A 16,664-nucleotide genomic window follows, 5' to 3' on the forward strand; every position below is an offset into this window, starting at 1 on the left:
CTCTTTGAGGGAGAGATTGTAGTACAACCTGTTTGTTTGCCTGCTATATAGTTGTCCCATAGATCTTTGAACACTGCTTTTTGAAAAAGATCAATCACGTTGTTTTGAGATAGATTGGGGATGAATTTTGAACTGGGTTGAAGCGTTGTTTCTTCGGACAGGTGCATAATAATGTTTTGTTAATCTGTAAATTCTGGATGGTATATTCCTCTAGGTCCTCTTGTAGGTTATGTAGTGTTTTAGTGTCTTGCGTGTGGGTCACTGATAATTGAGATTGAAGTATTTTTTGCTCTTGGTTTTTCTTTTTGTCGTATAGGTTAGCAAATTATTTGTTCAATTTTAGTTTTCTGCAGAATGAATATGTCCAGATTTGTTTGGCAATAATCTGAAGTTTTTGTAGGACTAAAGGATAAATCTTTGTTTAGAGCCATGGAGAGGCCATTGGAAATGGGCATGTCGGATAGGTTAACAACCAGGTCTATTAATTTTAACCTGACCTTTCTATCTTTAATAGCTGTCTGAAAGATTGATTACCTTTTAACATAGCTCACCTCCAAAAGCTATGTAATCCTAAATGCAATAGACTTGACACAGGAATTACTAATTACATCTTCTAGGTCTTCGATTCAAATTTCACAGTAGTTAACTTGGACAAAACATTTATCACTGAAGGCAAGCAATGCACCAAACTGATATTCACTCTTCAGAACCCAATTGCTAGGCGTCTGCATCATTAAAACCACTGTCACAATTGTCTTTGCGCTCATTCGAGAGCATGAGATGGATGATGTTGACTTAACTACCTAGCTTCTCTTAATGTGTCCCTTCTCAAAGCAGAATTATCGAATGTTGAACATGCAGTGGCCTGAGCTTGCTGTGTAAGCAAATTGGAGGCTACAATTTACAACTCCTTTCATCTGGATTTTTCCCAAGCAACACATTTGTAATGTATCCGATTCTCATGATGCACCATATCAAGAAGCACTATACATAGATGAAAATTAAAACATTGAAGTTCTCACAAACAAGCCTGTGCCAATACTTTGCATGTAAGTAATGTGGAGGGCAGCATTGAAACTTGGGCTTAACCTAGATTAGTTGCGATATGCTCTTGGTTGGCAGGATTTCTCTGCATAATATTCACACACTGCTGCACACTTTCTTTCACTGTCATGTCTTGGAAACCAAATTATGGAAGATTGGTAGTCTTGAGTTATGGTAGCCACCCCAATTCTACTGTACGAGTTTCTGTTAGAGCAATGTAGAAAATCCTGGTATCACCCTGAATTCCTTATTTTTTATTTTTTTATTACTTGTGTTTAATCACATGTGATTTTTACAAGATTGGTTACATGTCAAATCAAGTCATAATCAAATCAAGTCAAAGTCCAAGCCCGACGCGCTGGCAAAATCATCAGAACATCAAACACACGTCACATTGAGCCTGAGCTGAAGACCTTATTCTTTTTGTGACAGTTAAAAATCCCAAAACAAGAAGGGCTCACTAGGGGCCTTCTCTCGTTTGAAGAGGACTCAGGAGGGGGCAATTATGTATGACTAAACTTTCAATTTGTTCCTGCTCGGTCTTTTGCATGCTAATGTTTTTCAGTGTCAAGTCCACCATTTTTACAGTTGCCAAGGACCATCTAGTGGTTTCTCCTGAAATCAATCGGTTCCAGACCGTGTCTTCATTTATGATTACAGATCCTGTGAGTAAGGGCCAGAGGTAGACTGCTCTATATTGACTCATTTGTGGGCATGACATAACCAGATGTCTTAGTGTTTCTGGGTGGTCCAGATTTTTTAAAAGGCGGCATTCGTTAGACCCGGAAGTTGATTTTGTGGCTAAAATTTCATGTGTCATTAAGAGGTTGAGTCTTGCTTTCATAAATGTTTTCCGTAGCAGTTCATTCAGAAATTTGATAAAGTAATTCAGAGCAGTTTTTACTTTGTTAAATGTTGGAGGAAGGTGCACTAGGAGTTTGTTCTCATTTGTTTTCTCGATGGTGTCAATCCAATCTATATATTCCATTTTTGTTTTGACCCTTTGCGGGTTGTTCTTCAGGTTGTCTTCTGTGCATGCAACGGCTCTGTTTTATTTTTTGGTGGTCGACCCATTTGTTGAGTGTTTTACATTTCTCACCCATGATTTCCTCTGCTATCGCTTTGTAGATTGGTAATGAGTCTGGTAGCAGTGTTTTTCTGTAGAGTTGTATGGAACTTTGGGCTACGGAAGCAGCTAGAGATAGAAGGCCCAACTTGCGCCTGATTGCTATCATAGACGTCGATTTGGGCAGGCCCATCACTGACTTCCATATCATGCCTTTAAGCTTTGACCATATTGAAGTGGGCATCGTAAGGGTTGCGTCCATTCCGTATATGAGCGAGAGGACTGCTTTTGTTTTATAGAATTGGATTGCTGGGAGCAGCGAGAATCTTCCACATTTTATATCAATCGATTTTATTTGAGCCGTTAGCAGCTTTGCTTTGTCCCATAATGTTTTCTGCATCATCGTCTCCTGATTTGAACCATCAATGGTCACTCCCAGGTATTTGTAGTGTGACACTATTTCAAGTTTCGACTTTTCCAGGAACCAGTTCTGTTTCTTGCTGCTTGAGATGTTAGTCTTCATTTTGTCCAAAATCAGAATTTTTGTTTTGTTTTTATTGATTTTCAGGTTGTTCTCATCAATGTAGCTTGCCAGGTTGGTCACTTCATGCTGTAAACCGATTTGGGTGTGATCTATAAGGATCAGGTCCTCAGCGTAAAAGTATTCTTGAAATGGGTGTTTTTCCAATTTCCGGGGGAAATGCTCTGATTTTAGCTTGAGTATTGGTAGTCTCCCAAGAAGGCGGTGAAAAGAGCCGAGGCTAGAGGGCAGCCTTTTTTCACTCCTCTGTATGTTGGAATTTCTTCAGACAGAGTCCCTTGGCGGTTCAGTCGTACACGTATCTTTTGTATTCGAGTGTAAAGCAATCACTAGGTCTAAGATTGAGTTCGGACAGTCCCAGGCTTCCAGTTTAGACCACAGTTTTTTACAGTCGACTTTATCAAAGGCTTTGGATAAGTCGACGAACGCCAGGTAGACTTTGGGAGATCCTGCCTTCACTTTTGACTTTAGAATATTCAGCAACAGGATGTTCACGGATGTGCCTCCGTTTTTCTTGAAACCCATTTGAAAAATGTCTGCGCAGGGTGCATTTTTTTTCCCATATCTGTAGCCTAGTCAGCAACAGGGTTGTGTAGATCTTCCCGATAATATCAAGGAGCGCTATCGGTCTGCAGCTCTCTGGATTTTCTTGACTTCCTTTTTTTAAAATCAGGACGACCGTAACTTGCTGCCAGGACTCCGGGAACATTTTTGCTTTTCCAGTGTCCAAAGATTTTACTTCTAACTGCTGCCCATTCGGCCGGTGATTGCTTCAAGTCAATATTAGTCAGGCCATCTGGGCCCTGGAGTTTTTTAGTTTGACTGTCACGTTTTCGATCTCCTCCAGATCTGTCACGTCGGCCCATGGTGATGCTAGGTCCAGTTGAGGACTTTGGATGCAAGATGGCAGGAAATTGAAGGGGGATGCAAAATGAGTTATCCACTTCTCTTCGGGTACTGAGTTCGAGATATCGTTAGTGGTCTGAGTGTTTTTAATTAGAGCCCAAAAGTCTCGAGATTTTTTTGTACTTGATGTTCTCAGCATTTCCTATGAATCCTGTTGGTATAATGCCAGTCTGTGGTGTTTTGTTCATCTGGTATACGCCTTTGATTCTATTTCTAAGGTCGGCCATAATTCGACTGTGTTTGCCTTTTTGGCCTTACTTTTCAGTTTCCGTATCCATCGTCTTTCTTCCACCACGGCCTTGTCGTATGCGTGTTTGAATTGATTGCCTGTATTTTTGGGGCCTACCGGCTTTATTTTGTAGGTCACTAGAAGTGGTAAGTAGTTTGGCCTCGATTTCTTTTTGTGTCGTGGACTTCTTCACTGCTAGTGGATTGTATTTTGCATTAATCTCCATTACGTCTGATGTTGATAAGCAGAGTCTTATTTGTTGTTTATTTACTGATAGATTATGGTTGTATGTCTGTTTTGCCGAGCGATTTCCCAGCCATGAGAAATGTAGCAGATTATGATCACTATGATTAGTTCTTTGTACCTGGAAAGTCTGTATGTTGGGTACGAGTCCCTAGCTTACAAAAATGTAATCAAGTGTCGCCTTTGCGTTTTGCCGTTCCCAGGTTGGCTCCATTTTTTGGTTAGGAAACAGATTTGCAATGTTATGGAGGTTTCTGGAGGCGATTAGAGAAATCCATGCCTTACCCCTTTCGTTTGCTGCTGTCTGAAGGCATAGGTCCTCACTACTCTTCCATTGTTCTTCGCATTTGGCGTTCAAATCGCCTCATACGATATCTGTGTTTTTGTAGTCGACGTATATTTTGTCGATCATGCCCGCCGCCTTCGTGCAAAAAGCTTTATTTGTTGTTCGTTGGGGATTCCAGTAAGTGTTGATAATCACTAGCCTTGAAGAAGTTTCTCTGTCTAGTTCTGATGATTTCTGAGTCCATTGTTAAAATGGCCAGCATTCCGTAGGATTCTTCTAGTTTTTCCATTCCCGATCCTATACAAATTGCTGTCAACAAACCCGATGATGGGCGTCCCATTAGTCCTTTCACGGCGGGAGATATTTCTATCGTGTAACCGTCCAAAGATGGTTTTTCAATCAATCATGTTTCTTGTAAACAGAGAATATCATATTCTCCTAAATCAATGTCCCCTACACCCATTAAATGTGTGTCCTCTCGTGTTCCATGAACCAAAGGGAAATACTTCTCTAGTTTTTGCGTCCAAGTTTTGTTGAGGTCTTGCAATTGCAGGAGCTAAGGACGCCGGTCGTTGCTATTTGTCCCCTTTACTGGTAAAAGCTGATTTGAACCGTGTCCACGGGCCTGTAGAAGTTTTCTCTTCTGTGGACCTCTTTCACTTCTCGTCTCTTGTTTTACCATGTCTTTCTTCTAAGGACTCAACAGGACACCTGGGTGCCTGTTGATTTGGTGATCCGTCTTGTTTACCTCTTATTATACGGATGCGGGGAGAGCTCTTATGTCTCGTTAGCCCTGTGCGTCCTGAATTCCTTATTTATTTTTTCCATTTATGGTTGAATTAATTTAGGGTATGAGTGAATAGAGTATTAAGTCCAGTTTTCTTCTCCCGACTTTGACCCTATGCAAGTATGTTCCTCCTAACACTTGACTACAATAAATGAATCATTGGTACAAGGACCAGACATTGCTTGAAACCCGAAGAGTGCTTGTTTTTGTAGAAGTCTCCCTTGATTGGGAGAATTCCATTAGTACATTGTGTTTTACTGTTTTGCCAAACCAGGGTGATGTATGCAGTTTTGCATGAATGGTAATGACCTTAAGCCCCCAGTCCCCTATGCTCACCTTTTTTATGCCTCATTGTCATAGTTGTGTGCCATCACAAGCAGCAAAACAAGATGTTTAAGTCGCAATTGGTCTGTGTTGTGTTCCGTAGCTATTTTAGAAATGTGGAATCCTTGCACCATGTTGTCCGTATTGTCCTGCGTTATCCCAAGAATGTGTGTTTTGTGAGAAGCAGTACACGTGACAGTAACAAAAGATTTGTGATGGATGGCCAGTTCCAATGAGAGGAAATACAAGGCGAGATCCTTCCCTGAGAGCTGTAAGTGCAGCAGATTAATTGTGTGCATTTAAATGCACTATTGGTTCTGAACTTTCTTCTGTTAATAGAGACTATAACGAATGCACCCTTTTTAAGTTATTTGGTGGGATACCCAGAAACATAAATCAATATCCCCTTTGCAACATCAAAAGGTTCCAGATCCACCGCTGAGTACAATCCCCAGGAGGACTATCGAGGAGGGGCCTCACCTCCCTGGCCTCATGGGAACAGGCACTGACAATACCCTGGGATTCGTCACATTAGGTCATGGCACGGTATGATGGATGTAATGTGATCTGGAATACACTAAATCCCATTGACGGACTGAAACAAGAGGGGGAGACCCAGAAACTGTTAAATTTAACATGAGCAAGCATTACTAATGGGTTTCTTTCTCCCACATACTTCTAAAATAATCTTATAACTATCCAGGCACATGTCTGTTTTTGGAAACGTCAGCCATTAGGGTGCGCATGCAGCTCCACATCAGGTAATTGTCATTGGCACCCAACACTCTGGTTGTGTTATCATGGGTGGTATACATGCCCCATTCCTTTTCCCCCATCCCTCCACATACTCAGAATGCTGCTTTTTGGAACACGCCGCTGCTGTTGCATTTTGTTTTTTTAAAATTGTGATCTGGCTCTTCCAAACTCCTCCAATTTCAAACCATGTAAAGATTGTTTGAGCTGCAAATGGCTCTGGCTATTGCCTGGTTCCTGACCATAACAGCAGTGATTTTTGTTCCTGCTAATCCATGCAACTGAAAGCAGTCCCAAACCGGCTCCCCATTAGAGTGTGAAGATGCCAACAAAGACCCTGGCTTAACCAGGGCCTTACTCTTTGAAGGAAGAGTCTTGCCCTTCTAAAAGGCCCAAGGAGTTGGAGAAGTCTCATCCCCGGGAAGGATCAAAAAGAATAAATGGAATAAGAGGTTCTGATCTCGTAGTGACTCCCCTTCTATATGCCACTCCCCATCCTAAAGTGCCATTGCAATTCCTACTCCAGGCAGTCAGTGTCAGTGAGTAATCACCACTTACCCTCGTCAAGGTAACATTCCTCACCTTCTCTTCTACCCTGAAACAATGCAGGATTTCCTTTACATTTTTCACAAAGGCTCTGGTACTGATACCCTCCGCCTCTGCTCTTGTTGTGCAGTAAGGACTCACTGCGCCTTCTCAGATGCAGTGCACCCCTTTAGAGCGCAATCAACATTCACATACTGCTTTCTGGTGCCACTGAGGGCATGGTAGCATTACCTTCAGCAGTATACCAAAGGTCAATACATGTCAGAAATGACCAGAGAAACCCCTGCCTAAAGGAGTAACTGCAACATTGAGGTGCCCTCTTCTGCATCCCCATTAGGGGGAAGATTAACATCATATGGTCTCAAGCAGGGGTGGGAGAATTCCCCTGAACCCACACAACAGAAATGTATAGGAAATTTGGAATTGCGCCCTGCCCCAATTCCCATCTGCTACACAAATTGTTTGCATGTGAAATGTACATTTTTCAGGTTTCGCACACTGCAGTTTTGGCCAGCATGCTCCATTTTTCCTATGGAACAATCGAAATGTAATTTAGTGTGAAATTCGTCAGTTTCACTTCCTGTGTTAATTACGCCCTCGCCTAACCATGAATGGGAGAGGATCTCTGCAGACAGTTGGGTGAGAATCTATCATGCGAGACAACTGCAGAGTTCAATGACCTACCACGAAAGGCAGCCTGAGCAAGCAAGAAACATCTTCCTCTGTTGGTAGCAGGAATCAGTTCCCTCTTAGAAGATGTAAGTGAGGAGGTACCAAGGAAGGCACGTAGGCATGGTACTGCCTTATTCCAAAGACGTAGAGTGAAGCTAACCTTAGTCTTGCCCCTTCTAAACAAGTTTGTGAATTCAAATATTCAAGATAACATTTCGGGAGACCATCCCATTGCTGAAACAGAGTGATTACATGGACCACGATAGATATGAAATATGCATACCTTCATATTTCAGTGCATCACACCACAGAAGGTATATAAGATTAAAGGTGGATGCTTGTAATTAACATTTCAAAGTATAATGGTTCTGAATAACGTTAGAACCATGGGCATTTACACAGGTGCTTTCAGTGGTGGCATACGCAGTCAAGTATTACGTGTGTTAACCCATACCTAAATGACTGGCTATTAACGCCTCAAACAGACACCACAGTGCAATTATAATCAATGTGGGAAAGTCGAGCATGACCCCAACACATTACAAGAAATTCCTGGGTGCAGTTTTAAATTCCCAACTGGCGTTGGTCATTTTTACGTATGAGGTTGCAGGCTTTTCTTGCATTGTTTCCTCTTGATATGTCACAATGCCTGTCTGTGAGAACTGTAATCAAGCTCTTGGTTATGTTGGTGTCAGGCATGAATTTAGTGGCACATGCACGCCTGGACCCATGCAGGGGTATCTTAGTGGAAAGTGGTCATACACAGAAGGGTACTGGGACAATCTAGTGGTTGTAACGCACAACGTCATATAGTTGATAAGAGGATGTAACAAGGTAAACCTTTTTACTCTTATGTCCCGTCCCCTTTCCTCCGTATTGTATGGGCATCCCTTCCATGGGACGGGAGACGGAACCTTTTTCACCAGAAAAAACCTTCTTCCCCTTTAAAGTTAGAGGCGCGCGTGGGTGTTGCCCTGGGAGCATGCACTGCCCTGTCTCCGCCGCCACACCTCAGTCCCCTTTTCCACATCGACAGAACGGGCCGAATTCACCCGTGCTCCTGGGTTTGGCTTTGGCCATGTAATTCCACGCGCGGATACTTCTTCTTTGTCTTTTTTCTTTATCATTCAGGTACTCGGTCCTCAGGCGTCACGCTCCTCCCCCGGCACATGTCGACTTCCACAGGGTTCAGCGGGTGTCCATCCTGTGATGGGCTCTTCCCAACTTCAGACCCCCGCGCCCTCTGCCTATGTTGCCTTGGTCCAGACCACGGTTGGCAAGCTTGTACAGCATGCAACGAGGTCGCTGAAGAACAGACTAGCCAGGTGGAGGGAGCTCTTCCAGAAGTCGTCTCCAGAGGACCTCATGAACTTCGTGAAACATTGATCCAGGCCCAAGGTAGGGCCTCTATTTTCCATCGCACCCCCCAAGGGAGACGCCTTCCCAAGGACTCTCCCGCGTGGGAGGGACCGCTCCGGTCCCTCTACCAGCACGTGCACCGAGGCTGCTCCAGCTACAGGCCGAGGGATCCCTGGATCCTCCTGGTGACAGTGTTGAGGGGCCAGAAGGTTCTTTTACTGGGTCTTCACCCCAGGGGCCACACCCTAGTACCGGCATTATGTCTGAGGAGCCACACCCTAGTACCGGCAATACATCCGAGGGGGTGCCTAAACACAGCTCTACCGACCCCTGGGCCGAGGGTGTCACACCTACTGGGTCTAGGCCCGAGGAGCAGGGTAGGCCTCGCGATACACACTCAAGAGTTTTAGAGGAGGCTGGGCTCAGCGAGCCGAGCAACACGACGCAGGCAGCTCGACAAAATGGCCACCGCGCCAGACATCAGCACCCGTCCGACACCATTCCAGGAGTTGGGCGAGGAACGAGTGTTAAGGTGGGACTGTCCTCAACCAGGTACGTGGCCTACGGCCGATCAATTTGTGCAGGGCAGGTTCCCGCTGCGTCCATACGGGCAGGGTATGCAGCGAATCCAGCAGCCTCCCGCTACCCCGCCTGTATCCCCTAGCATGCCTGCCTCCGGCCGGTGAAGACCAGTTCTTTCAGAGGTTCCTCAGGCTCATGAAGTCCAGTCGGATGGGGGTTATCCTCACGGATGCCATCAGGGACGTGCTCCCTCCAATGCTTCCGGCACCACAGGCTCCTCCGCCGGCGCCCCCGGCGTGCATCCGGCCCTCCAGCTGATTCCTCAGGCGGTTCCTTACCAGCATCCTCTACAGCTTCTGGGTCTGGTCCCCCGTACCTCAGCCTCCGGCTCACACTACTCGCCCGCCTACGCAGGATCCTCCTGACCCACAGGATTCGAATGAGGAGGAATCCGCGAACATCTTGTAGGGCTGGCAGAGTATCTGGGCCTACCTCAACCCGAGGTCGAGCAACAGGAAGAGGGGATGCGTGCTGAGGTCCTCACGCGATGCCCTTTTGCCCAAACGGAAATTCCACTGCAGACCGGTGCAATCTTCCTGGCCAAAAATGGTTTGCTCAAGCCCCACTCTGTCCAGCCGGTCAATCGACGCCTGGACGCGAAGTACAGGCAGATGGAGGGCGGGGGGGACACTCTTGCTATCGGCCTATCCTCAGCCATACTCCTCAGTGATCGCTGCAGCATCACTATACTCCAAGCCTCAGTCGTCCTCAGCCTCCTCCTCGGTGGTGCTGCTAGGCAAGGAGAAGATGATCTTGGAGGCGTACGGGAAGAAGCTGTATTCCAACGCGTCCTTGCATCTTTGTCAGGCCAACGCTGATGCCATGCTGGCTGCCGCTAAGCAAAGGTTATGGCGGCTAATTGCGGACTTCCTCCCAGAACTCCCTACGCAGAGCCAATCACATTTCAAGGCAGGACTGGCTGAGGCCAAGCTGGTGGCGCAGGACCTCATGGAATCCACTGTGGCCCATATTGACACCGCTGGCCGCGCCATCTGTATCGCCACGGACATGAGAAGGACAGCCTGGCTCCGTTCACCGAAATTCAACCTGGACGTCCAGGACCGTGTATTAGACCTGCCGTTCGAGGGGGGAGGGGGCGGGGGGCGGACCTCTTCCACTCCACCACGGACAAGGAGCTGGACAAAAAGAAAACCAGCTCACAAACGGCCAAGTCTTTATCCATCTTGACAAAGATCACGGCCAAATCGTACACCCAGTCACAGTAGCACTCTGACAAGGGGCGTACATACGGAGGGTTCCGAGGTTTCCAGGAACGGAGATCCAGGCAGCCGGACCGCTTGCCGACTCCAAATCGGCGCAAGCAACAAAAAGGGTTGTGGGGTGGGGGGGGTATAGGGAGTAAGGGCTTTTTCCAGTCCCTCTCCTCCGCGACAGCCTCCGAGGGAAAGAAGGCATGACACGCCCCTCCGGGTCCGCGTGTCTCCAGTGGTGGGGGGGGTGCAGACTTGCTCTCCATACACATTTCTGGCACCAGAATTTCGCGGACCCCTGGATCCTCTCCATAGGATCCACTGGGTACCGCCTACCCATCCCAGCCTCTCCTCCTTCCTCCCCTAAACTCCCTCAAGTTGGGACAGAAACTCTTCTGGCGGAGATACAGTCGCTCGTAGAGAGCCAGGCCGTGAAGGAAGTGCCAGCCTCCCAGCGAGGCTTGGGCTTTTACTCCAGGATTTTCGCCATTCAGAAAAAGAACCAGGTGGGCCTGAGAGTTGTGCTGGACCTTTCCACCCTCAACCTCTCCTTACCTCTACAAAAATTCAAGATGGTTACGCCAGCTTTTATAGCGGAGAGATTGTGCAAGGGAGACTGGATGTGCTCCCTGGATCTGAAGGATGCGTACCTACACGTCCCGATTTGGCACCCCCATCATTCTTTCCTACGGTTCAGGATCATGGGCTACCATTTCCAGTACAAGGTCCTTCCTTTCGGCCTCAACTCGTCCCGCAGTGTCTTTACCAGACTTATGAATACTGTGGCTGCCCTCCTCTGAGCGCAGGACCTCCACATCTATCCATACCTCAATGACTGGCTTGTCAGGTCTACATCTCAGGGCTACATTCACCACTCTTCCCATGCCCTTATCAACACACTGCACGTTCTGGGCTTTTCTCTCAATCTCAAGAAGTCGCAGCTGCAGCCCACGCAGACTCTGACATTCTTGGGCCTCATCTGGGACACGCGCTCAGAGAAGGTGTTCCCTTTGGAGGACAAGATCTCGGCCATCAAAAGGGCCACCGCCCACTTCCTCAGCAGAGAGGTGACCTCGGCATGGTGGTACCAGCATCTCCTGGGTCTCTTAGTGCCGGTCCTATTAGCCGTCCCACACACAAGACTGAGGATGAGAATTCAGCTGCACTTCGCGTCCTCATGGAACCAGGAGCAGGGCTCTCAATCCGAGATGATCAAAGTTCCTCCATCTCTCCGCCCGGACCTCACATGGTGGTCCACGGACTGCATCCTACGGATGGGCAAGCCCTTCCGGCCTCCCACCATGCAGGTCACCATCACCACGGACTCCTCGCACGAGGGCTGGGTAACCACCCTGGACGATGGCTCTGTTCACGACACCTGGACTCGACAGGAGCAGGAATACCACATCAATTGGTTGGAGCTGAATGCCATCTGGCTAGGCTCCGAGCATTCCTTCAACTTCTCAGGGGCAAGGTTGTCCTCATCAGACAGACAACTCGACCAGCATGTACTATGTCAACAAGCAGGGAGGCACCAGATCCCTTCCTCTGTGCAGACTGGCAATCAGAGTGTGGGAGTGGGCCCTGGAAAATGACATCTACCTCACGGCAGTCCACCTTCCAGGGGAATCAACCTGGAGGCGGACCGGCTCAGCGGGTTGGGAGCGGATAATTGAGAGTGGCAGCTTACCTGCACCAACTAAAGATCCCCAAGTATAACCTAAAAACTGCAGGAGGCTCCAGCTTTCCAGTGCTCGCAGCACAATGTTGGAACACCCTCCCCACTACAATTAGATCGGAAACCGCATTCTGGCCATTCAGAACCATGGTAAAATCATGGCTACTAGCCTAAACACCCAGAATTTCACCGACATGACTGGCTAGCTGCCGCGCTCGACTTATAGCAATGTTTACTCTAGCCATAGCATTTTAGGACCAACCTGTAACCCGGTCCGCACCTGCCACTGTAACTTGCCCTCTGTACATTCTGTTCTCAGTATATTCTACTCCTGTATGTAAACTTTCAGAGCCTGAACTAATGTGCGCTCTGTCTGTTGTATTTATGATGTTCGTGTAACGATATGTAACTCTGCTGTACACATGATTATGCGCCCAGTTACCTGAGGGTTTGGTTGCGCTTTATAAATAAACAAACTAAACTAAACTATCACTGATCCCAACACTTATGACCTTCGTAACTGGTCAATCCGATTATATTTAAAAGTGAGAGATGCAATATTTACACACTAATCATGCTGCATTATGAAAAAATGATGTATAATGCATTATTATTATTATTGTCATCACTTTATACGTACATAGTATGCCAGAATGTTATAGAAACGCCCCTGTCAATGCCAACTTTTAGGTTTTGTAAATAATTAGTAATATTCCAGGCCAACCAATTGATGGGGGGGACAATGCATAACCCCAAGACTTATGTAGTCAAAGGGAGCCAAGAGAAAGACCCTGTCCGTCCCTCCCAAATAAAGGGAGCCTAAAGATCCCTCCAACCATCTTAAACTAGGTACCAAGAAAACCACTACTTTCCCTTTAAAGGAACGAAGTTGCAGCATTTTGAAAACGGACAATGGATTTTGATGAATGATTGTTGAAATTCGTAAAGACAGTAAATAGGAAGAAATTGTCATGTATCTGAAGTGGAATGGTCAAAATAAACGTTCATTGTTATCCCGCTCCTGTGAGAATTGCAAGAGTTACAATTCCTCCAACGAACAACACTCGCTTATACAAACAAACCCTTTCACCCATAGGTTTTGCATCTGTGGGCTAGTGCTTCTGCATCTCTTGGTTGTCATGCTGGCTACACCAGTCAATTCACCCATGGGTCTGCTGTTCTAGGTCCAGGAACGGAACTGTATGTAAAGTAATTTGCTACTCTTTTTATAGAACTTTACTCCAACCGGTTTGAGTTTACCTGTTAGAGCAAAAGTAAAGAAACTATGCTTGAATCCCCTTTCCAATCCTTCCCTTTTGTCTGCTGTACTGCTCATCCCCACCCTCATAACCCTTGGAGCTAAATGGCACTCTTGATCCCTTGGCATGGGCCATGATATTTTGATATTTCATCGTATAGGACTGATCGTATTCAGTGTTGCTGTTGCTCTTTGGCACACTCCCTAAAAACTGTTGCCGACCGTTCAAGGAAGACTGTGTGTTTGGGGTGGTGGTTTCTGGGCTCATTTGTGGAAGCAGCAATGCTCTTTGCAAATGTGACTAGTAAGGACAAATGTGTTTAATAACCCAATGGTACTGTAACTAACATGTATATGGGTGCATCCTTCTTATATGATATGTTATTTATAACGCGCTTAAAACCCAGAGGTTTTTAAGTGCAGACCTGGGGATCGAACCTGTGGTGCGGTGTCGTCTTGCTTCCAAGGCGAGCACGTTGCCCCTGAGTTATCCTCCTGAGACTTGAATGCAAATAAAAAGCGTAATAACAAAATAGCTTCCCTTTAGGCATACCTGCAGGAAGGGGACAGTGGCCAAGAGGATCCTGAGGGTCTTGACGGAAAAGAAGCAAAAGCCAATTCCTAGATTCCCACTCATCCATTTTGGTTTCAGTGTGTTTTAGTGATTGTCATGTTTCAGGATTCCTAAAGTTAAGAGGCCCTGGACTATGACTGGCCATCGTTTTCCAATGTGAATAGTAGAAACTGATCTTGCGGTCAGGTTATCATTTGGACATAGCCACTAACAAAGTTGTGGCGCTCAGTGGCAGAAATACATTTTTTTTTTTTTAAAAACGGATTGTTGTAAAATGCTGTTCCTGGTGGTGGTTTATGCTCCTAACAAATATAAAAGGTGCCCACTTGGCTGGAGTATTTTTATAGGTGAATACCATTTTGTTATTGTAATATAACTTATTAAAAAAATATTTTTTCCTTGATTTTCACCTACAATGAAAGCCACAGTTCTCAATCCACAACAAATAAGATCCACACACTTGTAAACCACTTTCGGTTTGCCAGCTTCCTCCCATTCAGCCCCAGTCTGTGTAATAAAGAAGGTAGCCAAAGCTATGGTATAGAGAGGCTGTGAAAAGCTCATGGCAGCAAATTATCCTCATTCTGAAGTCCTAACACTCCTCTTGTGACAGAAATAAAGCTATCTCCACAGTGTGCAGTAGGTATAGTTGTCAAACTCTGGGACTGTTACCTAGATGTTGCATATGTAGTTGGTGTACGTTCTTTCCTGGGGTACTATGAGAACTTATTCTATGAGCGTTCAAAGTCTACAATAAAGATGGGATCATGAATCCAACAGTGACATCCTCCTTGTCCTGTAACTCTCTCTTTTAAGGTAAAAAGCATTTGCATAAGATCTATTCAAAACAAGGAATTTACATTGCAACATTTTGTGACTGTTCCCACTGACCAACTTTGTAAGTGCCACTAGGTCTATGATGTGTTGAAACTTCTGTATTGGCATTTCTCTCATTACTTACAAAAATGGCTGCATTTGTGTGCTTGCTGTAACAAAATACGTTGCCTTCATACATATTGTGTTCTAAATCCTGACATGGCTTATGTGTTTGTTTTTCAACAGGCGATCACGTTCACGAAGCCCTCACTACCGCCATTAGACATGCTACTAGATAGTTAAGCAGAGTGTGGACAGCTCAAACGAATCTTCCATGAAAATTCTGTAACGAAGGACATTGTGGTGCAGAACTTGCCCTTCTAAGTCCATTGTGCACAGCTGAATCATACTCTGGCTACAGTGTGAATCGGCACAACCAGACACTTTATGGACTGTCAGATGAGCCTGTAACGGCACAGTTGCACATTTAATAAAAAGTGCCCTCCTTCCCAACTTGTGTTGACAAGTCGACAGACATTCTACAGGCTGTGTCCTAGTGCTAAAGCTAAACCTGGCTGTTGTGTATCTAAAATGTGCACAATTAGTAAAATGCAGTGGTCCTTTAGATTCATAGAGGACTAAGGCATGTGGTGTATTTGTTTTATATTTTTCTCAGCTTTAACCGTTTGCGCCTTTCATTTGCTTGGGAATCTGAATACTGTACTTTAGTTTTTAACTGAATTGTAATGAAAAAGTTCATTCATTTTGAGATCACTGTCATTTATTCTGCTTAGTGCAGAGAAATCTATCACTGATTCACTGCTTGTGAAGCCAGAAATCAAATCCCTTAACCTCTTAGAGTTAGTAGGTAGAGTTAATGGTGACAGACTTGTACCATTTTTGGTTTTCTAACTCGTCCAAAAGCAACAAAACTGCAACAGATCCCTATCACATATTAACCTTCTAACACTCACCCCTCCTTGATAGCTCGTGGTCCTTCTTTTTCTGACGCTTAACAGCACTGTTCCTTTTTTCCGCTATTGTCTTGCCAGTGCTGCTCCACTCGCTAGCACTACCTACTGCTTGCTGTGATCTACAATTTCCTCATCTCTTCCTTCTTGACACATACTGGTACTCTTCCTATTGCCTCATATGTGCTGATTTCTCCCCACTCCCTGATAACTGCTCGCACTCTAACACTCCCTGGCATCCTTTTGGTCCCTTGCGCTCACTGGTGATCGATCATCACGCACACACACACGACCCCACTCTTCCAACTCCTGACACACTCAGCTGCCTTTTGAGTTTTTCAAAAAGGCAGCTGAGAGTACTCTTTTTAAGTTTCCTGAATCTCCTTTGTGTATTTTCTACTCCCACTTCATATGGTTTTAGCTATTGATCATTTACAGATGTTCTTCCCACTGCATTACCTTACCCAGAGCCCTTGGCAATGCTGTGAGATGCTATGCCTCCCCATGCGTGCCCTGTCCTTTCCATTCCATTCCTTGCTCATAGCTGCCCTGTTCCTATTGCATTGTATTCCTCATGTATGTAGTAAAGTGTGTTCATACCCTTCTCCCATCTGTCTCTGAAGCAGACTGTCATCCCATGGAATTCTGGTTTACGGATAATTCAAAAAGTTGTCCATGTTAGTTTTGAACTTCTGAAAAATGTTTCATGGGATAGTGGAATGTGAAATTACTTCTGAGATGTACTTGGAGCAATAGCTATGTTGGACCAATGAAACTGGGCTAAAATGTTATGTCTTTGTTTGCCCTTTTGACATGCC

At 45.5% G+C, this 16,664-nt stretch overlaps 1 protein-coding gene across 3 annotated transcripts in view; it reads left to right on the forward strand.

The window, feature by feature from the left end:
- Nucleotides 1–15,639, forward strand: part of CLASRP (CLK4 associating serine/arginine rich protein) — a 1,024,175-nt gene extending 1,008,536 nt beyond the window's left edge. For 2 of the 3 annotated variants that reach the window (XM_069644606.1, XM_069644605.1), the window contains one exon: nt 15,122–15,388. In XM_069644606.1, coding sequence (XP_069500707.1) covers nt 15,122–15,158 — 37 coding nt within the window. In that variant the 3' untranslated portion in view covers nt 15,159–15,388. Of the gene's footprint in view, nt 1–15,121 lie in introns of all 3 variants that reach the window. The other variant, XM_069644604.1, reaches the window with a different exon arrangement.
- The last annotated feature ends 1,025 nt before the right edge of the window (nt 15,640–16,664 follow it).

Source organism: Ambystoma mexicanum, chromosome 2p (assembly GCF_040938575.1).
Source record: "Ambystoma mexicanum isolate Mex_15411 chromosome 2p, UKY_AmexF1_1, whole genome shotgun sequence".
Classification (NCBI taxonomy): domain Eukaryota; kingdom Metazoa; phylum Chordata; class Amphibia; order Caudata; family Ambystomatidae; genus Ambystoma; species Ambystoma mexicanum.